Here is a 20834-nt window from a genome sequence, read left to right on the forward strand (position 1 = left end):
CGGTGCTTGGTTCGACGCGCTGGCGCTTTCGGGCGGGAGCCGTGGTCCCGGCAGACTGCATATGCCGGGGTCTCGCTGACCGACCCACTCTCGTTGATCCTTTCAGCAAATGGCGGATGACGCCGGTGCTGCGGGAGGGCCCGGAGGGCCCGGGGGCCCTGGAATGGGAGGCCGCGGCGGTTTCCGCGGTGGCTTCGGCAGCGGCATCCGAGGCCGGGGCCGGGGCCGTGGTCGGGGCCGGGGCCGAGGCCGCGGAGCTCGCGGTGGCAAGGCCGAGGACAAGGAGGTAGGTGGGGCCCTCGCAGGAGACGGGCTCGGGGCGGCGCCGATCGGGGCACCGTGGTCACCGAGGCCTTGTTCCGCAGTGGATCCCTGTCACCAAGCTGGGCCGCCTGGTCAAGGACATGAAGATCAAGTCCCTGGAGGAGATCTATCTCTTCTCCCTGCCCATCAAGGTAAGGCGGGGTCCTTGCCCCCGGTCCGGGCATGGCATCTGTGCCCGGGACGCAGCCGGTGTGCGTGCGCGGGCGTCCTTTGTCTGCCGGGGGTGTTCCGCTGAGACGAGATGGGGACAGCTGGAAAACCGGCGCGGGGATGCGGGTGGAGGTTCTCACGGGAGGTGTTCTAGGTGGCTCCTGGGCTTACCGCGCCTGCGTGGCCGCGTCCTCGCCCCGCAGGAGTCTGAGATCATCGACTTCTTCCTGGGAGCCTCCCTCAAGGACGAGGTCTTGAAGATCATGCCTGTGCAGAAGCAGACGCGCGCGGGCCAGCGGACCAGGTTCAAGGTACCTCAGCCCCCCTGGGTGTTCTGAGCTGCGTGTGCAAGGGGCTCAGTGGGACTCTCTCAGCTCTGCACGGTCACACTTGATACCACGCGTGTGGCTTTCGTAATCGGGAGAGAAAGGAAGGACCTCCTCGGGACCTCCAAGTGGCCTCACAGTGGCCACCCTTTCCTCGAGGGGTGCCACAGATCCCGGGTGGTGGCCTGTGATGGCCGTGCTGGCCAGTGGACCACCAGCCACGTCAGGCTCTTCACAGGCATTTGTCGCCATCGGAGATTACAATGGACACGTCGGTTTGGGTGTCAAGTGCTCCAAGGAGGTAGCTACTGCCATCCGCGGAGCCATCATTCTGGCGAAGCTTTCCATTGTCCCTGTGCGGCGAGGCTACTGGGGGAACAAGATCGGCAAGCCCCACACTGTCCCGTGCAAGGTAGGCTTGGGGGGCAGTGAGCAGCGGGGCCTGCGGTGGTGCAGACTCCCCGTGGGTCATTTCCTGATCCCTTCACTCTCCAGGTGACTGGCCGCTGTGGCTCTGTGCTGGTGCGTCTCATCCCCGCCCCCAGAGGCACTGGCATTGTCTCGGCCCCTGTGCCCAAGAAACTGCTGATGATGGCTGGTATTGACGACTGCTACACCTCGGCCAGAGGCTGCACTGCCACCCTAGGGAACTTTGGTAGGTGGCCTTCACAGGGGCTGTGGCCTCTCTCAGCTCCGCTTAATCATACTCCGTGTGTGCTTGGCGTACTTCCAGAGAGAGAGAGAGGAAGGCCCTCCTAATGCACGGCAGACTGGTCTCAAGTGGCCTCTCTGTTCCTAGGAGCGTGACATCTTCTGTCTGTACCTGGGGCGTTGTGTTTGTGAATCTGCCAACCTTTTCCTGTTTCTGTGTTCCAGCCAAGGCTACTTTCGATGCCATCTCCAAGACCTACAGCTATCTCACCCCTGATCTCTGGAAGGAGACTGTGTTCACCAAGTCTCCCTATCAGGTACTGCCTGCCCAGCTACCTCATTAGCCTTGATGAGTGCACAGGGTGCTGGGGGGTGGTTACAGCTAAAGCCTTGTTTCTCTTCTCTAGGAGTTCACGGACCATCTTGTGAAGACCCACACCAGAGTCTCTGTTCAGAGGACCCAGGCTCCAGCTGTGGCTACCACATAGTTTTATACAAGAAAAATAAACTGAACTAAAGCTTGATAACAGTGTCTTGTTTATTTTGCTTATGAGCTTAGTCTTAGTAAGCTGGACTTAAAGGGAGATGGAACCAGTAGGGTCAGCATATCCAAGTGGGGGACCAAAAGTGACACCAGGAACAGCTTTCTTAAACTATTTATTTTAGTAGTATCGTTTCAGGAAGGTGCTCAAGGAGCTGCTTTAGGCAGCAGCAGCCTCTTTAGCCGCCTTTCTCTCAGCCAGCATCCGCTGCTTCTGCTTTGCCAGGCACTTCCTGGCAGAATAATGGGCTCCCAGGTCGTGATCTGGGAAAGAGATGGGAGTGAAGTCATGGGCCAGTTTCTTACAAGTGGGGAGGAAACAGTGATGACACTGAGCAGTAAAGGAACTTTGGGAGTCTCGATACCCCGTCCCCCAGGGGTGTCTGGGTGGCTCAGCGGGTTAAGCCTCTGCCTTTGGCTCAGGTCATAATCTCAGGGTCCTGGGATCAAGCCCCGGCATGGGGCTCTCTGTTCAGCAGGGAGCCTGCTTCCCCCGCCCTCTGCCTACTTGAGACCTCTCTGTCAAATAAATAAATAAAATACCAAAAAAAAAAACCCCTCCCCCAACCAACTAGCAAAATCTGGGCTATGATGTTGGGGTTCAAGGATCAGGCTGGGGTGGGGGCTTGCTTACAGCGGTCCTGATAAGCCTTGGCCACCTGGGTGAACTGCTCCAGCTCCTTGGCACAGTTCTGCCTGTAGCTCTCACCTTCCCGCTGCTGACAGGCCTTCAGCCTTTCCTGGATAATGTTGACAATTTCTTGATCGACTTTACTGGGAAAAAAAAAAAAGTTTGAGAAATCCTTTCCCTGTGTGCGGAGACAGTAGAATGAAAGCAAAATCTTAAGGCCCTGTTGTCTGGCCCCTCCACCCTCAGAATCTGGGCCAAACCCAGGAGATCTTGGCCCCTGACCACCATCCACGATATCCCTGGGGGATGAGAGCCCAACAGGAGATGCTCACTGAGCAAGACTTTCTTTCTTTTTTTTTTTTTTTAAAGGATTTTATTTATTTGACAGCGATCACAAGTAGGCAGAGGGGCAGGCAGAGAGAGGGGGAAGCAGGCTTCCTGCCGAGCAGAGAGCCCGATTTGGGGCTCTATCCCAAGACCCTGAGATCATGGCCTGAGCCGAAGGCAGCGTGTAAACTCACAAAGCCACCCAGGCACCCCACAACTCTCTTTCTTAACTAAGAAAGGACACCCAAACACAGGACATACTAGTCTCTTCTCCACTGCATTTCTGCTTCAAACATGCACAAGATATCCTTCTCCTGGCACTCGGTGATGTCTGGCACACGGCGGAACTCGCGGTGGTAGTAGTAATACCTGTTCTTCGCGTGCTGCCGCTCTATAAATTCTGTAAAGAGAAAACATCAGACTCAAAAGTTCCCGTTGGTTTGGACAGGCCACAGTTAGAATGTGCTCTTAGCTCTGTTCTTTTCTCACAAGCCACGAAGGGGCAGACTGCCCAAACCTTTCTGGCTTTTACTAAGACTGCCAATTAGACTCTCAAAAAAACAGGTGTGGCTGGTAGTCCTGGGTTAGGTTAACCTAAACCCTAACCCTTCCTGGGAGCCAGGCACCATGTGTATTGTCCCAAGGGGTTAAGTCCCAGTACAGTACTGAGGCCCAGAAAGAATACAGGATTCTCAACCCATGCTCTCCAAGCCCACATCTTTCTACGGGTCCTACTGCTCGCCAACCTCCCCACAATACAGGGTCTGACCAGTAGGCAGAGGCCCCAAGGCAGTTCCGCTGCCACTAACCTTCTGGTCTCAACCTCCCCACCCAGAAATTGACAAGCTGGAACTAATGAAATCTCATTCCTCCAGACACATAAAACACTTTGTGAGAAAGAGTGGGTCCGTGGCTGGGTTGCTGAATGAACTCTGTGAAAGGAATGGCCAAACGGCCGGCATTAGTGCCTGAGGGAGAGTGCGCTCCTGTTGCGGCCTCCACTGGGCCGGCTCAGCAACTGACTGGACAACCAAGAGCTGTTTTAAACACCCGCCTGGTTTGGATCATCTGGACAGCCATTAGGAGGGAGCACACACGGACTGCAAGTCACAGCACAGCACACCCAGATTGCGGGGTCCTCGGGCAGCACCTGACCACCCCGGTCATTTTGCAGGCGTGCACAAGGCTGGAAGGGAAATCCTCCACACCGGTTTGCAGACCGCTTTCCGTGCAAGACGCAGGATGCAAAGCGGGCAGGCGGATGGGGCGTAGCCAGCCCCAGGCCAGACTGCGATCCGCAAACAGCCCCTAATATCTGGGCGAGGCCGGAGACCCAGGGTGCGTGGAGGAAACGCAGTGAGCAGTCTTGGTGTGGGAGCGAGGGGCGTTCCTAGAGTGCACTGAAGGTGGGGGGCCGAGGGGCCCAAGGAGGCGACCGAGCCCGCAGGTGCGGACGGCGGGGGCTGGTCACGGGGGCGAAGCCCGGGGTGCAGCTGGGCATCCAGGTTAGGCGAAGGGGTGCGGGGAACGCCTAAGGGCGGCGACGGGCCCTGGGGAGCGGCGAGGCCCGGATGGGGTCCGTACCTCTAACTAGGGTCACGGGCCGGTCCACGAGGAGGTCGAAGGCCTTCGTCAAATAGGTTATGGGGTTGGGCAGCGAGGTCTGAGGCGAGGGCGCCGGCGTGCGGCGCGGGGGCTCGGGGTACACGTCCTTGTCCCAGCTGTCCGGCATGGCGGCGGCGCGCGGGAGGGACCCACTGTCGGACGCAGAGCCCCGGCCTCCGCCTGGATCCCACGGCCTAGTGCGCCCGCAGCAGAGGACACCCTAGCGCGGCTGCGCCGGCGCGGGGAGTGGGGCGGGGGGGGGTGGTGCTGGTGCTCGCGACGCTTCATGGAACTTGTAGTTCTCCAGCCGCCGAGGACGCCCTAGCGCGGCTGCGCCGGCGCGGGGAGTGGAGGTTGAGGGGAACTGGTACTCGCCAAGCTCCAGGAAACTAGTAGTTCTCCGGCCGCCGAGGCCGCCCAGGCCGCCCTAGCGCCGCTGCGCTGGCGCGGAGGCTGAGGGCGGGGAATGGAGTCTCGCGAGGTTCCATGGAACTTGTAGTTCGCCCGCTGCTGAGGCTGCCCTAAGGCGGCTGCGCCTGAGCAGGGCGACCGCCGTTCGCGAAGCACCATGGGACTTGTAGTTTCCTCGGTCCGCCCAATGGTGGGCTGCGGCAGCTCTGCGCACGTTGCCGCCCCTCTCTGCCTCCAAGTCGCGTCCTCTGGACTGGGCGCTGCTTTAGGCCCTTGGGATATCCTAATGAAGGAAGCAGAGGCCTTGCTTGCATTCTTTTTTCTTTTGGTTTTGTTTTCTTCCTTCCTTCCTTTTTTTTTTTTTTCTCCTGGTTACGTTCTAAGACAACACAGACACAGGAATAAATAAACCGTTCCTTCCGTTTTGCCGGTGTACGTGCACGTGGCAAGTGCAGCCGGGAGTAAGGTGGACACAGCTGGGCTCTTCTGGAGAGCTAAGGTCGCTGGAACAAGCAAATAACACAGCATCAACAAATAACACACGCTACCAAACGGCCCGCTCTTTTAGGAAGCCTTCCCGGAATTGCCCCTTCCCTGCAGCCCTCTCTGGGCCCCACTATGTCTTCCAAGGCCTCTCATGGACCGGCTAATGCCAGTGAGCTTAGGGGTCCTGTCTGGGGCAGAGCAAGAGGCAGGGCTTGCCCTGGGGGCTCCTGGGAGCAGAGTGCTCTGGTCTGGCTCCCCTGGTTCTGCCCTGGCCCTGGGCACTGGTGTGCTCCCTGGGGCAGCTCCACTGACCAGGGCCCTGCTGACCACCCTGGGTGATCTCCATACCTGGCAGGGCCCCTGGCCAGTATCAGGCAGGGTGCTGGTCACTTCCTGCCTAGAAGCTGGGGCCAGGGCCACAGAGTCATCAACGCTGTGGATGTACGGAATCAGTGATCTTAGAAATGTCAACTCCTGAAATCACGAACTGTTAGAAACACATGCTGTCCAACCACAAAAGAACCTTTTTTTTTTTTTTTTTTTTTAAATTTGACAGAGATTACAAGTAGGCAGAGAGGCAGCAGAGAGAGAGGGAGGGGAGGGGGGGAAGCGTCTTGCCACCGAGCAGAGAGCCTGATGCGGGGCTCTATCCCAGGACCCTGGGACCATGACCCAAGCCTAAGGCAGAGGCTTTAACCCACTGAGTCACCCAGGTGCCCCAAAAGAACCTTTTATAAAAGGTTATTTATTTATTTACTGGTTTGAGAGAGAAAGTGGGAGTGGAGGGGGGCAGGAAGGGAGAGGGAGAAGCAGGTTCCCCGCTGACCGGGGATGCCAAGGTGGAGCTCGATCCCAGGACCCCGAGGTCACGACTGGACCTGAAGGCCAATGCTTCACCGAATGAGTCACCCAGATGCCCCGATCAAAAGAATCTTAACATTGATAGGCCTACAACATTGGACTGAACAAGGGAACCCAACAGATCTGGGCCAGACCCGCCGCCACAGAGAACAGGGGAAAGCAGAGACCTGTGCTCAGGGAAAGCGCTGGTCTGGCAGCTCTCCCCCGTACCAGGCAGCAGAGGGACTTGGAGATCATGTAGCAGAAGCGGGACGAGGTGGCTGAGAGGGAGGAACCCACGAAGCTTGTGGCTCTGTGCCCCGCCCTCCGGTTCTTGGCGTGTGAGCCTGGAGTCAGTCCCACTGGCGCCGCATGTCCTGCAATGCGCCTGGGGTCCCACACGTGTGGCCCTCCCTTTGCCCTGAGTCTCCCGGCATCCTTCCCGGGCTTCCTCCCCTCAGACAGCCTTTGCCCCCCTGGGCCACTCTGGAGGCTGAGGGTTGCCCCTGGCCAGGGATTTTATTCCTGTGGGGTTCGGCCCAAAGTAATAAAAGTGGCTTTGAGAGTAACAAGAGCCCTAACATTTGAGTCACATAGATCTTAGCATCAGCGCCTCACAAACCCTCAGAGACATTTTAGGCCTGTAAAACTGATTCTCCAGGTTCACAACTTCAGAACCGTATAGACTCCTTGTTCTAGGATCACAGCTGTTAGCGCCCCTGCCCGCAGCGCCCCCAACCCCCACACCAGTTTGTGCAGCCCTGGCTCAGGGCCCTCAGGACAGGACAGGAGTTCCCTCTGCATCACTGCCTGCCAACCAGGCCAGACCCTTGTTGCAGCAACCCTGGAAGAAGGCCCCTCCTCTGCTGGGGTTCCTTGACTGCTTAGCCGGCCAAGGTGTTCCGGTCCTGGGAGGGTAGCACAAGGCAGAAAGCAAAGTGGGTGTGAACCAGTCCCAGGGCCCCGAGGACAGGAATGACACGCCTGGCTCCAGGTATCCCCACCCCGGGCTGCCCATCTGATGCCCCCTTGCGCCCCGCCCCAGGCCAGGCCAGGCCAGGCCTATCCTGGCACCAGAGCCCATGTCCGCCACGGGACATGACCAAGCTCCCCTGCCAGGGGCTAAATCTGGGAGCTGGCTGGCCACTCGGCCCTGCCACTTGGCCTCCGGCGCCTGTCGGGAGGCCCCTTCCCTTCCTGACCTACAGGGACCCACAGCCATGGTCAGTGGGCTGGGGGGCAAGAGCCAGCCGGTTTCATGGGAGGGACGGGTGGGCTTCTGGAGTCTCTCCCAGCAGGGATGGGCCTGGGGCCAGTGGGGGTATAGGTGACTGAAGGGACCACAGGGGGCCCGAGCTCAGGTTGCCAGGCCTAGAATGGGCAGGAAATGGACAGATGGCAGTGGCCCCCTATTCCTTTAGCCCGCAGCCGGGGTGTGGGCCTGTCCCTGCTGGGCCCAGCAGGCTGAGCTCACTGAAGCAGGACGCTTATGGGTGAGGAGAGCTTGGTCACGGCTCTGTCCCTAAGACACTGGCCCTGAGGCAACCTTCCATCCTTTCCTGCGGACAGAGGGGGGCACCGAAGACCACCGGGGCCGGTCCCTGACTCACTTCCCTGGGTCTGGGCTCGGGTCCCAATCAGCCACCCCCACCAGAGACACCCCAGCTCTGACCTCCCTCCCCTCCTGCCGCCAGTCCCACCGGAAGTTCTCCGCCCCTCGGCACGGACACCTGGGCTTCCTGCCCCACAAGAGGAGCCACCGGCACCGGGGCAAGGTGAAGACTTGGCCCCGGGACGACCCCAGCCGGCCAGTGCACCTCACGGCTTTCCTGGGCTACAAGGCGGGCATGACACACACCGTCCGGGAGGTGCACAGGCCCGGGCTCAGTGAGTGGCTGCAGGGGGACCCATGGGGAGGGTGTGGGGCCTCCTTGCCACGCCTGCCAGAGGATCTGGAGAGACTTCAGAGGCTAGGGGCTGGAGCTGGGGTCTAGGAGGGGAAGCAGCCCCAGAAAGGCAAGGTCCTGCCCGAGGGAGCTGCGGTCAGGGCACTGTCACTGAGCCCTGACCACTGTCCTTACCCCCAGTTTACAGATGAGGAGATCAAGCGGTTAGGAAACTTGCTGGTTGCCCGGTTGGTAAGGGGAGGGGCTACAATCCAAAGACAGGTGCCCCATCTACTTTTTGTCTTCCCATCAGGGTGGGCTCACGTGTGGCTCTAAGGACGGAGACAGAGAGCTCCCACGCACCCTTCGCCCGGTTTCCTGATGGAAATAGCTTAGAAAACTATGGTAGTAGGGTCACAACCGGGTTTCGACATGGATACGACCTGCCCATCCTGGTCAGGTTTCCCAGGCTGGGGCGGGTAAACGCACGTGTGCGCAGTGCTGCATGGTTCGGCCCCACATGAATGCGCCACCACGGAACATTCCATCCCCCACGGGTCCTGCCTGTCGCTTTTTTACAGCCAGCCAGCACTGTCCGGCCTCTTGGCAACTGTCCTGTTCTTCATCTCCCCTCATCTGTTTTTAATTTTTATGTATTTATTTATCTTTGTTAATTTATTTGACAGAGATCACAAGTAGGCAGAGAGGCAGGGAAAGCAGGCTCCCCACTGAGTAGAGAGCCCGACGTGGGGCTTGGTCCCAGGACCCTGAGATCATGACCCGAGCTGAAGGCAGAGGCTCAACCCACAGAGCCACCCAGGCACCCCAATTTATGTATTTATTTTTGAGGATTTATTTATTTGCTTGAGAGAGAGCACACGTGCAAGTGGTGGGGAGAGGGAGAGAGGGAGGTGGGAAGAATCGCCAGCAGAGTCCCCAGCCTCATGGGGCTTGAGATCTCACAACCCTGAGGTCATGACCTGAGCCGAGACCCAGAGTCAGACACTCCACTGACTGAGCCACCTGGACGGCCTGTTCCTAATATACGCCAGAAATGTACACTTCTGCTTTGTATTAGTTTCGGTAATAACATCTACAAAATCATTGGTTTGGGACAAATTGTATGTGTTTTTCTAGAACTCATCCAATATACTCATAACTATTAAAACTAAAATTGTTTGTATGAGCTCCACTGAGGGAATCCTGGGCCCTACCCTTTGGGGGATGCTGCCCTGGCTGTGGGCTCTCTTAGCCCATTTCCAGATGATCTGGTGGGGAAACCAAGGCAGGGGCAGGTCAGGCCTTATCTGAGATCTCAGAGGCAGAGCGTAGACCACCGGAAGGGCCCTGACCAGCACCTGCTCCATGCCCTGGGCGGGGCAGAGAGGGAAGGGCCAGGGGCTGGGGAGGCTGATGGCTGGAGGTCAGTGGGGGCCCTGAGGCCGTGGTGCTCCATCCTCCCTCGGGCAGGACAGGCTGTAGTTGGCTTTTTCCCATGGGCCCCGGATGCCTTCCTCCATGCTCCTGCCTCTGGGTCTCTTCTAGAAATTTCCAAGCGGGAGGAAGTGGAGGCAGTGACCATCGTGGAGACGCCCCCTCTGGTGGTGGTAGGTGTGGTCGGCTACGTAGCTACCCCTCGAGGCCTTCGGAGCTTTAAGACCATCTTTGCAGAGCACCTTAGTGATGAGTGCCGTCGCCGTTTCTACAAGGACTGGTGAGGGCAGCCCTCGGGCGGAGGCTGTGTGGTCTGGCCATCCCTCCATCCTGAGCGCGGTGCTGGAACAGTGGGTGTGGGCGGGCAGGAGCCGTGTCTTCAGGAATGCGTGTTTATGGGGAATTGCCTTCGCTTTAACAAGAGACACGTGCAAGGGGACTGGAGTAGAAATTGGGGTAGAGAAGGAGAGGAAGGAAGGGTTCTGATTTAGGATTACATTAAGGGACTAATTTGATGGACTGTCAGAGTTGGCTTGGAGCTTCCTAGCAGCCAGGGTGAGAAAGGGAAGGAGCCGCGGACAAACTCTTCTCATCAGAAAGAAAGGCACTCTGGGGCCTCAGATCTTCCCTCGCACTAAGTCCTGAAAGGGAAGGCCCATCTGCCCAAGGAACCTCACAGATAACCCCATCCTTCCAGAGTTGGAGGCGCCCCTGTTCTGGCCCTCTGGGGGAGGTGACAGGTTTGGGGCCCTGAGCCAGGGTGGGCTGGATGACCACAGGAGAGGTGGCTGACCTCTTAGAGCCTCTTACATTGGGCCCCTCCATCTCAGACACCATAGCCTGGGATAGCATCGGGGAAGAGGAGCGGTCCCCGTGTCCACAGCCCAGAGACCGCAGGGGCAGGGCTGGCAGTGGCCTCCCTGGGAAAGGAAGGAGAGAGGAGGGAACATGCACTGTTCTAAGAGCCCTACGCGGTGGGCTGTGGGCATGCGGGGCCCAGACAGGCCTGGCGAGGTGCCCCTGGTTGGCCCCTTAAGTGTCTCCTGCTTGTGGCGCAGGCACAAGTGCAAGAAGAAAGCCTTCACCAAAGCCTGCAAGAGGTGGCGGGACGCCGACGGCAAGAAGCAGCTGCAGAAGGACTTTGCCGCCATGAAGAAGTACTGCAAGGTCATCCGTGTCATTGTCCACACTCAGGTCCGCCCGGCAGACTTGCCACGCCCTGGACCCACCCTCCCCCCCTCTCCTCCATCCCAGCTTCCAGGAACCCTGGCAAATGTCAGCCTAAAAATACCACAAGCCTGGGGCACGGGCCCAGAGTGCTGGGTGACGGGCGGCGCTGGCTGGCCTCTGCCCCAGGGATGGCATGCTGGGGGTCAGCGTGCTCTGAGGGCAGGCTCAACCAGGGCCCTCCCATTCCCTGAGAGGCCCGGATTTCCTGCCAAACATCCTGGGTAGAGGGCCAGCCACCTCAGTTTGGGTCCTAGCCCAAGTGTGTACGTGAGCCAACATTTATACATGGGGTCCAGCTTGATTTCTGCTGATGAATTACTAACACGTCTGGCTTATTCTGGAACATTGCCTTGGCCTCTTGTCCTCAGGGAAGGCTTGCCTAGGCCTGCAGCAGCACCCCGCTCCCCGCTGCTGTTCCTGGTTATATGGTAACCAGGTCATGGTCATGTCTGTTTCCCTTGAGGGACTGGAGCTCCACGGGGGCAGGGACCCGGCTGCCAGCTCAGGGCTGCACCTCGTATGCAGTAGGCACTCCATAAGTGCTTGCTGAGCACTAGGCCATGGCCAGTGTCCCTGCTTCCTCCCATGTGTCCCCTCAGCCGGTGCCTCACACAGCAGCAGCCAGAGATACCTAAACATACCAACCACCCTGAGTCACACCCTGCAGCTAGAACGAAGCCCAAGTTTCTCCCCACAAGACCTGCACAGGCAGGCAGGCCCCTGCTCAACTCTGAGTTCATCCCGCACCACATTCCTCCTCGCTCGCCATGGTCCAGACACACTGGTCTCCTCTCCATCCCTCCAACTCCCTGCCACAGGGCCTTTGCAAATGCGGTTTCCCATGCTCCCCAAAGTTTCAGATCTTCACTTAGTGGCTCCTTCTTCTTATTGGTGTCACATCAGCGGGGTCCTCTCTGACTGCCCTGTGTGCAAGGACTGTCCCCTCTGCCCCCACGGTTCCATTAGAATGCTCCGTCCTGTCCAAGAATTTACTCGATTTCTGTCTCCCAACTAAATAGTGGCTCCCTGAGGTCCAGGACCTTGCCTGCCTCATTCCGTGCTGTATCCCCCCAATGGCTAGCACAGAACATAACGTAGAGCCAGACCCGAACTCTGGAACATCCATTGAAGGAATGTATGCAGGAAAGCCTGCTGGGAGTCACTAGGCAGTCATACCATGTCTGCAGGTGGGAGCTCTGAGCCTCTGGGAGCCGACCGGCTGTGCCATGTCCCGCAGATGAAGCTGCTGCCTTTCCAGCAGAAGAAGGCCCACATCATGGAGATCCAGCTGAATGGCGGCACGGTGGCTGAGAAGGTGGCCTGGGCCCAGGCCCGGCTAGAGAAGCAGATCTCGGTGCACACTGTGTTCAGCCAAAGTGAGGTCATTGACGTCATTGCTGTCACCAAGGGCCGTGGTGTCAAAGGTGGGTCTGGATGGGGATGGTGGCTTCGGGAAGGCCCCTGGAGGGCGTGGAGGCTAGGCTGGCCTCTCAGCCACTAGCCGCCCCCCACCTTCTTCCTGCACCTCCTGCAGGGGTCACGAGCCGTTGGCATACCAAGAAACTGCCGCGGAAGACCCACAAGGGGCTGCGCAAGGTGGCCTGCATCGGCGCCTGGCACCCTGCCCGCGTGGGTTGCTCCATCGCTCGGGCTGGGCAGAAAGGCTACCACCACCGCACAGAGCTCAACAAGAAGGTGTGTCCCCAGTCCGGGTGGTGGAGGGACACTCATGACCAGACCCCAGGGGGTGGGGTGCGTGACGCAGACACTGCCTGGTCCCCCGAAGGCTCTGAAATGCCTCTCCAGTGCCTGGGTCTAAGCACACATGCTGGTGGGGACAGACATCCCACTGGCTCCGGAGGCCCCCTGCGATTTGCCACGTGCCCTGATCTTCTCCTGGCAGATCTACCGTATTGGCCGGGGGCTGCACAAGGAGGATGGGAAGGTGGTTAGGAACAATGCGTCCACCAGCTACGACGTGACGGACAAGTCCATCACACCACTGGTGAGCGGGCGGGGCACGCATGCACGGGTAGGCACGGGTCGTACTGGCCTGCCCCGGGAGCTCAGGGCCCAGAGAGCGGTGGCTTGGCAACGCAAGCCCGTGCTGCTCCCATATCCTCTGAGTCTTCCCCTGCAGACAGCTTCCTTTCCCACTGCTGTCAGGGGCTGTGGAGGGCAGTAGCTGCAGCTGTAGCCTTGCACTCAGGCCACCTGGGTTCCAGTCCCACCTGCAGTGTGGAGCAGCTCCAGGGCCCGGAACAAGGGACTCCATGTCCCGGAGTCTCGGTTTCTCCCTCACTAAAATGTAGGTTGTGAAATGAGCTAAGGAAGGACTCAGAATAAGGCTCAGATGCTGCCCTGATGAGGGACCCAGAGTGCTGCCCTGGGGCGAGGCTTGCAGCTGCTCCTAACCCAGCTGCTCCTTGAGGGGCCTGGATCCTGGCTGACTCAGTTTCCCACAGGGAGGCTTCCCGCACTACGGGGAGGTCAACAACGACTTCGTCATGCTGAAGGGTTGCATTGCCGGCACCAAGAAGCGGGTCATCACACTGAGGAAGGTCAGCGCCTCTATGGTGGGCTGGGGAGCAGGAGCCCCATGGGCCATGGGAAGGTTCTGGGGGCTGGCCTCCCTGTCCTGCACCTTGCTCAGAGGAGGGTGGGGATGGGAAGAGCAAAAAGGAGGGGTTCTGGCAGGAGCTGGGTGAGTGAGTCCTTCTTGGTGTGGACTGGGGGTGGTGGGAGGCGGTGGGTGAGGAACTTACATCTGGCTCTCGTCTCCCACGGACGCCCCAGTCCCTGCTGGTGCACCACAGCCGCCGAGCCCTGGAGAACATCGAACTCAAGTTCATCGACACAACCTCCAAGTTTGGTCACGGCCGCTTCCAGACCGCCCAAGAGAAGAGGGTCTTCATGGTGAGCCCACCCACCCCTTGTCCTCCGGGGCTCAGCCCCCACAGCCCTCATGCGCCAGAGTGGGGCAGCTGGAGCAGATGAGGGTCCGGGGGCGCCCCTGCGCTCATCCCTACCCGGGGGCCCCCAGCAGCCCCGCCCCCGCACGATTCGCGCAGGCAACAAAGCCGCAGCCCCGGGATCCCGGCCGGGGGCAGTGGCGCCGGCTAGACCTCGGTCGCTAGCGCCCCTCCGTCTCCCCCAACCCCCAACCAGGGTCCCCAGAAGAAGCATCTCGAGAAGGAAAAGCCGGAGACCTCGAGGGACCTGTAGGCGACGGAGGGAGCCTGAAGGCAGCGCGGCGCCACCCCCGCCTGTCCCCGCTGTCTAATAAAGTGCGGAGGCGACTCTGCCCGCGTGTATCAGAGTGGGGAGCGCGGGAAGGCGGGTGGCCCGCGGGTGGGCCGGGACCTGATCCAGGGCAGACGGGTTGCGACCTGGACCCGCCCCCGCCCGGCCCAGCTCAGCGGTGCCCCCTGGCGCTCGGGCGGGGCGGCAGTATCGGAGGCGCCGCACCGGAGCCCCTGCCGGGAGATCTCGGGGGCGGGGACTCAGGGGCGGGGCCTGCGCCGTGTCTGGGCGTCTCTGATTGTGATTGGTCCTCTGGGGGCGGGGTCTCGGGGAGCCCGGCAGGCTCCGGGCATTGATTGGTCCTCGGCCGGAGGGGCGGGACCCGGGCGCAGGCCGGGCTGTAGCGGGCGGGTGGCCTCGGGTCGGTCCGGGGGCGGACGCTGCGCTGTCCCGCTGGCGCCATGTCGTTCTGCAGCTTCTCCGGGGGCGAGATTTTCCAGAATCACTTTGAACCGGGTATGAGCTGTGACCTCCCGGGAGGATAGCGGGCGGGAGCGCGCATGGAGCGGCGGTGGAGCCCCGGGATCCCGGAAGGGCGGAGTTCACTGGGGGGGGGGCGGGGGGGGGGGGGGGGCCGGGGGGGCCTGGAGCCGGGAAGGGGGGGGGACCGGGGGGGAGGGGCGAACTAGGGAGCGGCGTCGCCGGCCGGGCGGCGTGCGTGAACGAGGCGGTTTCCGGGAGGAACCTGTGGGGTCAGGGTGCTCGCCAGGGGTGACGCCGGTGGCGGGGGGGAGCTGGGGAGGATCGGGATTAGGAGCAGGATTTCAGGGGGACGCGACGGAGGCTCTTGTCCGAGGGCGCCCCCTGATGATGCCGCTGCCTTTCCCCCTCCCCTGTTCCTGGGACCCGACGTACCCCTCGGAAGCACAGAGCGTTCCCTTCGGAACGCCCACCAGGGTTCTTCCCCAGTCCGCTCAGGGCCCTGGGGTTGGGCAACCGGGACAGCCGCCAGGCCGCCAGGGCCAGTGAGGTTTAACCAGACAGCCTGAGTGGAGATGGGGAGTAGAGGTGGGAGTGGTTTGGGACTCGGGGACCCTCAGCCCTGGCCCCAGGCTTTGAGAGGCCCTGGCTGTACCCTTTGGGGCTGTGCGGCTGGTAATGGACTAATTTGGTAAAAACATGCCCACAGCCAAGACTAAGCAGTGCTTTCCCTGGGGCAGGATCTGTTGGGTGTCAGCCCTCTAGGGGGCTGGGCTGTGACACTGAGCATCTGTGGACGTCAGCTGTGACCTAGGGCTCTCCGGGCAAATACCTCCCCTGGGGCCTTCTGGCTGTGGGACCGCAGTTGTCCTCAGGCCGCTCTGTGGAAATGAAGCTTCTTTCCACAGCAGCTCCCCAGCCCTCCTCGCTTCCTTCTCCACTTGCTGGCAAAGGCTGAGTGGTTGACGGACTCCGGGAAGGGCTGTCCTCAGGCGGGGCTATGGGTGCTGGGCACTCCTGTAGGGGGTTCAGGGGGTTAGGCATGTGCCTTAAGCTTGGGTCATGATCTCACGGTTCTGGGATCAAGTCTCACAGGTTTCCCACGGAGCAAAGAGCCGGTTTGCTCCGTGGGAAGCCTGCTTCTCCCTCTCCCTCTGCTTGTCGCTCTCTCTGACAAACAAACAAATAAATAAATAAATATTTAAAAACCAAAACAAAACTGGAAAGGGGCGCCTGGCTGGCTCAGCCGGTAGAGAGCGTGACTCTTGATCTCCGGGTCATGAGTTCAAGCCGCAGTGGACATGGGCTCCTGCCCACTTAAACAAAACAGTGAGACTAAAATGGGAAGGTGTACATCACAGGACCGCTGATGAGAGCCAATGAGCTGAGTGAAAAGCGGCTCTCCTGGGCTAGGCACATTGCTAAGGAGCACTGGGTGTGGTGTGTCCCCACAGAGCCAGGCCCGGGTTGGGGGCAGGTGGGGGTGTGGGGAGGACGTGCAGGCCACCCTGCAGACGAGCACAGTACTCTGTTCTCCTAGGCCTGAGGATTCGGCAGCTCACCCCAAAGACGCTGGAGCCAACGTGTGTGCCTTGGCCTTTTCTTCTGCCCCCAGGTGTCTATGTGTGCGCCAAGTGTGGCTACGAGCTCTTCTCCAGTCGCTCGAAGTATGCACACTCATCCCCGTGGCCCGCCTTCACTGAGACCATTCACGCCGATAGCGTGGCCAAGCGTCCAGAGCGCAACTCTCCTGACGCCCTAAAGGTGAGGGCTGCAGTGGGGCGGTCGTGGGGGTCTGGGCCAGGGAGAGCCTGAGGGCTGGTCATTCCTTCCTTCTTTGTGTTCACCCCACAGCTCTAGGGGCTCAGAGTCATCTACTCCAGGCCTCCGGTTTTAGCCAGGCGAGCTGCACCCCCAGACTTCTGGGAAGAGCCTGGGGTCCCAATGGAAACAGGGAGTCAGGACCGCTTTCCTGCGTAGGCTGCAGGATGGAGGCTGACCGCTCCCGCCTGCAGTTACTTTGGGACATGGGTGTGGGGAGGACGCCGCCTGTTGGTGGCAGGCGGGGCCATTGCATGGTTGTTTTGTGGTCTTTCCAGGTGTCCTGTGGCAGGTGTGGGAACGGGCTAGGCCATGAGTTCCTGAATGATGGCCCCAAGCCGGGGCAGTCCCGCTTCTGAATATTTAGCAGCTCGTTGAAGTTCATCCCAAAAGGTGAGCTCGCCTTCTGACCGCTGGACACAGGCCTGTTGACATTTTAGAAGCCCAGGGGCGGGAGGCATACTCTTCTCACCCACTGACAGTGACAGCTCATGGGGACTCCAAAGCACACAGCCCAGGAGCTGCCCACGGCCACCAGAGGGTGGCTTCAGGGCAAGGGCAAGGGGGCAGGTGTCCTGATTGATCACATGTGCCCCAAAAAGGGGCATCTGACAGTGGATGTGGTGGAGGGTTTTCTGAGGGGGCAGGCAAGGCTGGGCGGAGGCTGAGGGTTAGGGCTGTGTGGCCACGAGCTTGCTGCTTAGCCTCTCTGAGTGGTCCCCCTCCTCTGCACAGTGGCTGGGCTCACAGAGCCCCCTTCACGGGCCAGTGTGAAGGCACCTGCGTTGACGTGGTGCCCGGGGGCCTGGCAAGCAGTGAGCGCTCAGCTGTGTGCCCCTGTGGGCTATGCGCTACTCACTACAGGTCTCTCCCAGTCTCTGCAAAAGAGTGGTCCTGCGAAACTTTTCGCAGAATGGTGTCAAGTGAAGGGCATCTCCCACACAAGAAAGAAACCCAAAGAGGTTTTTCACTCAGAAGGAAAGTGTTGCCTTACTAATGTAGGAAATGTGTGTGTAGCAGGAATGAAACGTAAAAGCAAAGTGGCCTAACCCGACCTTTGGGAAATTAAGGCTCCGTGTGCTAGCAGTTTGTTGGGGCAGCTGTTTCCGTGTGAGTCTGATCCCTGGGGAGGTGGGGGGGAATGAGGGTGAGATGTGATTTGGTCCTGTAGTGCTCTTTGTCTCGCAGAGGAAGGAGAGACTGGGCTCTCCTGGAGATCTTGGGGAACAAAGCAGGGCACACAGCCTCCCCCAAGCTGGGTGCCTGGGTCCTCCTAGGGTCCTCCCAGCTGTCCTGTCCTGCCAGGTGTGGGCTGGCTAGCTCATGGGATGGCGTCTGAAACATGATGTAGCAATGGCTTGTGTTTCTCTTTCTCCCTCCTTTCTTTTAGGCAAAGGAACTTCTGGCTCTCAGGAACTGTAGGCACACAGCACATACCCATTCCAGCTGGACACTGCCCTGTGGTCATGCTCTGGCCATCCCACCTTGGAATTGGAACCCCAGACATTCAGACAGGGGAGGGGGCTGGCTGAAGCCCCAGGAGGTCTTGGCCCTGTGCAGGTTGTCTTTGGGAAGAGCACTGGGTTGCCACGATGGCCATAGCCTACTGCTGGGATGGGCTGGAGGGCCCCGCTTTGGGCTTGCCTTAGCCTCCCACTCATACGGAATCTCAGAGAGGTGGGCTCTAAGCCTAGCTTGCCCTTGAATGACGGCACACCCCACCTTCTCTTCTCCACAGCCCATTGCCCTCTCCCTGCCTGTCTGGATTCACCTCTGTGGGACCCAATTCTGAGATGGGCTCTGGCTCTCACCAAAGCTCGCGTCCCTCTCCCCCAGGCCATGTGGGGAGACAGAATGCAGAGGGAGGCGGCCCTTGCCGGCTGCCCCAGCTCCGGTCACTACATGATTCACTCTGGTTAAACCCTTCCAGGCAGCCAGAGTGGTGATGACCCGTGACCTGCTGGGGAGCGGGCCCAGGGGACGGGCCTTGGCCTCTCAGTTTTGAGAGAAGAAGTCCCCCACCCCGTTCTGCACCCGGGTGGGTGCCCCTTGCCTCACTCCGTCTTAGGAAAGTGGCTGTTGCCCCATTACCTTGATTGTGCAAGACTAGGGTCGGGAGCTCGGAGCCTGGAGCTCCCGCCTCCCCACGAAGCCGCGGCTTCTTGCACACATCCGGATGGGTCTGTGATGCCAAAGGCTGTCCTGTCTGAGCTCCCCACGGGGGCCGTCTGGGATCAATAAACAAATGGACCCTGGGTCTGTGTCTTCATTCCCACCAGGCATGCTAGGACACCTCATTTCGCATGTTCTACAGATATTTACTGAGCAGGGGCAGCCTGCTGCTGGGGATGCAGCCGTGGGACACATAGGCCTCCCCACCCCGCATGGCCTTCCGGCGTGTTCGAGGAGACCACAAGTTCCCGTCCCGTGATGGTCCAGGGCCTGAAGCCACACCAGAGCCATGATGCGGGACTGCGTGGGGGGCGATGAAGGGGCTAGTGCTTTGGCCCCCTGGTTGGGGAGGAGGACGCTGAGGGGCAGATCATCTCAGCTCAGGAGTGACAGGTGAGAGAAGCAAGAAGGGAGACGCCTTGAGAGGGCGAGAGATGCGTGTCCCTGTAGGGGGGAGGTCAGAATTCCTTGGACAAATCCCAGAAAGTGTAAGAATGGGTATTAAGGGGTGGGTTGATGGTGAAAGGAAGATAAAGTTGGATCAGGCTGAATTTATTGGTAGAGGCTCACCAAGCAGAGGTGGGAGGTTTAATGGTGCTGCTCAGGGGACGAGAGGGAGCTTGAGCCTTTGGTTGCTCGGTTGGCTGAGACATGACCCGGAAGGCGGCCTGTGCTAAAGGGAGGGGATGTGCCAGCACTGCCTTGCTTGGATGGAGGGAGGGTCCAAAGGCTTAGGGAGATGGGAGCATCAGAGCAGATCTATCCGTGAAAACCCGCTCCCTGACCTCCGGGTCCAGAGGACACACCTTTCACCATGATTGTGAAGAAGCCCCAGCATCTTCTCGAGGCCAGAAATTACGTACAGGACTGCCAGCGAGCTGGGAAAACAAAGTGCGACAGGGGTCACTGGGTCCCCAGGGGGCAGGGGTCATGGACCCAAGGCAAGGGGAGGGGTACAGTGACTGAGATGGACCTCGCGGTCAGAGCGCCAGTCAGGTCGGTGTGATGCGCTTAGAGCGAGGCCATTGGCGAGCAGGTCACAGTGTTCCTGGATGTGAAACAGATGGGAAGCCTCCGGATTCTTCCTGGTCTGAACGAGCAGCCGTTCCAGGTCAGGGGAACAGAAGTCAGGCTGGAATCCTAAGAACAAGGTCCTGGTCCATCCGTCCTCAGCTCCTGGAGCCCCAGACCTGAGCCAGTTTACAGACCCAGGGAGGCAGGTCCCCTCAAGGAAGGATCTTGGTACATTGCCCAAAATTGGCTAACGTTAATCTTTCTCCCAGCCTTCCCCAAAAGGACCTATACTGGGTGGCTGTGCACCGGGGAAAGGGAAATAATCAGACATTCCAGGGACTACCAGACACAGGGTCCGGACTGACTCCTGTTCCAGGGGACACACACGCTCAGTGTCCGGGGAGGGCTGACAGAGGCGGGCAGCAGCAGACCCTCGGCTCAGGCCTTCTCCCGGTGGGCCCATCGTATGGTCGTTCCCCAGTTCTGAAGGCATTGTGGGAGTGGACATACTCAGCAGCCTGGAGCACCCCATGTCGTGAGGACCAGGGCCTGGCTGCTGGTGTGAGAATGGGGGTGGTGGAGGAGGGATGAGGTTGGAATGGCCGGGGAGGGAGGGACAGGGGGGCTGCTGACACTGTTGGTCTGTTCATCCTGCTCATTCCTTGGTGACAGGACTCTGTCCTTTCCCCATCCCCAGCCGCAGACCAGGGGTCCCTGCTGTGGTGGCAGGGTGGGGAGGAGGTCACTAACCTGTGCAGGGGCCTTTGGCTCCCTGTGGGACCTTGGGTGGAGCACTTCCCCTTCCTTTGTGGAACCCGGCCTGTCCCCTGGGTGGGGGTGGGGGTGGGGCGGGGGCTGGGCTGGGGTGATGGCAGAGTCCCAGTCGCTCTGCCAGTCTCTGGGTTGCTCAGTGGTCCTGTGCAACAGAGGAAATTGTGCAACAGCTGGGAGGGGTCAGCACTGACAGAAAGCACCAAGGCGGACCAGGCAAAAGAACGCCCTGTGGGTGGGGCTTTTTCCTGTTTGCCCCTCCCCTCAGTGTGGCAGCCTCCTGCCCTACAAAACACCTCCCTCGCTGCCCTGCTGGGGGCCGGTCCTGATGGCAACTGTGAGAAATACTTCCCACCCCCGCCTGGGACAGCAGGGGATGTGTCCTCCACCCCATGATTCCAGCTCCTACCTCTGCCTGACTTCCTCCTGCAAGAACCGCTCTGTGTCCCAAGTTGGGGCTGCTCTAGTCACTGGGATCATCATCAGCTCTG

General features: G+C 59.9%; 4 protein-coding genes, 1 long non-coding RNA gene and 2 other non-coding genes across 10 annotated transcripts; 5 read left to right on the forward strand and 2 right to left on the reverse strand.

Moving 5' to 3' along the window:
- The first annotated feature begins 106 nt into the window (after positions 1 to 106).
- Positions 107 to 1978, forward strand: RPS2 (ribosomal protein S2). Its single transcript, XM_059415676.1, has 7 exons — positions 107 to 286; positions 366 to 455; positions 678 to 785; positions 1039 to 1212; positions 1296 to 1455; positions 1677 to 1768; positions 1859 to 1978. The coding sequence occupies exons 1-7, from the start codon at positions 110 to 112 to the stop codon at positions 1937 to 1939; spliced, it is 882 nt and encodes a 293-aa protein (XP_059271659.1). The 5' UTR covers positions 107 to 109; the 3' UTR covers positions 1940 to 1978.
- On the forward strand, positions 839 to 972 carry LOC132027342 (small nucleolar RNA SNORA64/SNORA10 family). Its single transcript, XR_009407129.1, has one exon. It is a non-coding gene; the product is annotated as a small nucleolar RNA SNORA64/SNORA10 family (small nucleolar RNA).
- Positions 1482 to 1612, forward strand: LOC132027343 (small nucleolar RNA SNORA64/SNORA10 family). Its single transcript, XR_009407130.1, has one exon. It is a non-coding gene; the product is annotated as a small nucleolar RNA SNORA64/SNORA10 family (small nucleolar RNA).
- On the reverse strand, positions 1966 to 4947 carry NDUFB10 (NADH:ubiquinone oxidoreductase subunit B10). Its single transcript, XM_059415682.1, has 4 exons — positions 4535 to 4947; positions 3212 to 3350; positions 2627 to 2766; positions 1966 to 2256 (listed from the first exon to the last, which is right to left on the reverse strand). The coding sequence occupies exons 1-4, from the start codon at positions 4680 to 4682 to the stop codon at positions 2153 to 2155; spliced, it is 531 nt and encodes a 176-aa protein (XP_059271665.1). The 5' UTR covers positions 4683 to 4947; the 3' UTR covers positions 1966 to 2152.
- Positions 4118 to 14146, forward strand: RPL3L (ribosomal protein L3 like). Of its 4 annotated transcripts, none has more exons than XM_059415679.1 (10): positions 4118 to 4288; positions 7987 to 8067; positions 9724 to 9892; positions 10671 to 10806; positions 12080 to 12266; positions 12377 to 12537; positions 12746 to 12847; positions 13308 to 13403; positions 13639 to 13758; positions 14011 to 14146. In XM_059415679.1, the coding sequence occupies exons 4-10, from the start codon at positions 10762 to 10764 to the stop codon at positions 14065 to 14067; spliced, it is 768 nt and encodes a 255-aa protein (XP_059271662.1). In that variant the 5' UTR covers positions 4118 to 4288; positions 7987 to 8067; positions 9724 to 9892; positions 10671 to 10761; the 3' UTR covers positions 14068 to 14146. The 4 variants fall into 4 exon arrangements, with proteins under 4 accessions (XP_059271662.1, XP_059271664.1, XP_059271663.1 ...); XM_059415680.1 differs by having other exon boundaries at positions 4281 to 4288; positions 7987 to 8179; XM_059415678.1 differs by lacking the exon at positions 4118 to 4288 and adding an exon at positions 4330 to 4397 and having other exon boundaries at positions 7987 to 8179.
- Positions 12677 to 14132, reverse strand: LOC132027033 (uncharacterized). Its single transcript, XR_009407049.1, has 3 exons — positions 14052 to 14132; positions 13608 to 13668; positions 12677 to 12766 (listed from the first exon to the last, which is right to left on the reverse strand). It is a non-coding gene; the product is annotated as an uncharacterized LOC132027033 (long non-coding RNA).
- Positions 14147 to 14458: 312 nt separating the features above from the next.
- On the forward strand, positions 14459 to 18641 carry MSRB1 (methionine sulfoxide reductase B1). The gene is made up of 4 exons (XM_059415998.1): positions 14459 to 14601; positions 16181 to 16329; positions 16665 to 16779; positions 17777 to 18641. Exons 1-4 carry the CDS (start codon positions 14547 to 14549, stop codon positions 17806 to 17808), a joined length of 351 nt encoding a protein of 116 aa, XP_059271981.1. The 5' UTR covers positions 14459 to 14546; the 3' UTR covers positions 17809 to 18641.
- Positions 18642 to 20834: the final 2193 nt, after the last annotated feature.

The sequence above is a fragment of the Mustela nigripes genome, chromosome 11 (genome assembly GCF_022355385.1).
Source record: "Mustela nigripes isolate SB6536 chromosome 11, MUSNIG.SB6536, whole genome shotgun sequence".
In the NCBI taxonomy this organism is placed as follows: Eukaryota; Metazoa; Chordata; class Mammalia; order Carnivora; family Mustelidae; genus Mustela; species Mustela nigripes.

Coding starts and splice junctions, on each gene's coding strand:
- RPS2 (XM_059415676.1), top strand. CDS start 110: ATGGCGGATGACGCCGGTGCTGCGGGAGGGCCCGGAGGGCCCGGGGGC. Junction 456..677: donor TCTTCTCCCTGCCCATCAAG/GTAAGGCGGGGT, acceptor CTCGCCCCGCAG/GAGTCTGAGATCATCGACTT. Junction 1,456..1,676: donor TGCCACCCTAGGGAACTTTG/GTAGGTGGCCTT, acceptor TCTGTGTTCCAG/CCAAGGCTACTTTCGATGCC.
- NDUFB10 (XM_059415682.1), bottom strand. CDS start 4,682: ATGCCGGACAGCTGGGACAAGGACGTGTACCCCGAGCCCCCGCGCCGC. Junction 2,767..3,211: donor ATGCAGTGGAGAAGAGACTA/GTATGTCCTGTG, acceptor TTTTTTTCCCAG/TAAAGTCGATCAAGAAATTG. Junction 2,257..2,626: donor CAAGGCTTATCAGGACCGCT/GTAAGCAAGCCC, acceptor TCTCTTTCCCAG/ATCACGACCTGGGAGCCCAT.
- RPL3L (XM_059415680.1), top strand. CDS start 8,140: ATGACACACACCGTCCGGGAGGTGCACAGGCCCGGGCTCA. Junction 8,180..9,723: donor GGTGCACAGGCCCGGGCTCA/GTGAGTGGCTGC, acceptor GGTCTCTTCTAG/AAATTTCCAAGCGGGAGGAA. Junction 13,404..13,638: donor GGGTCATCACACTGAGGAAG/GTCAGCGCCTCT, acceptor CGGACGCCCCAG/TCCCTGCTGGTGCACCACAG.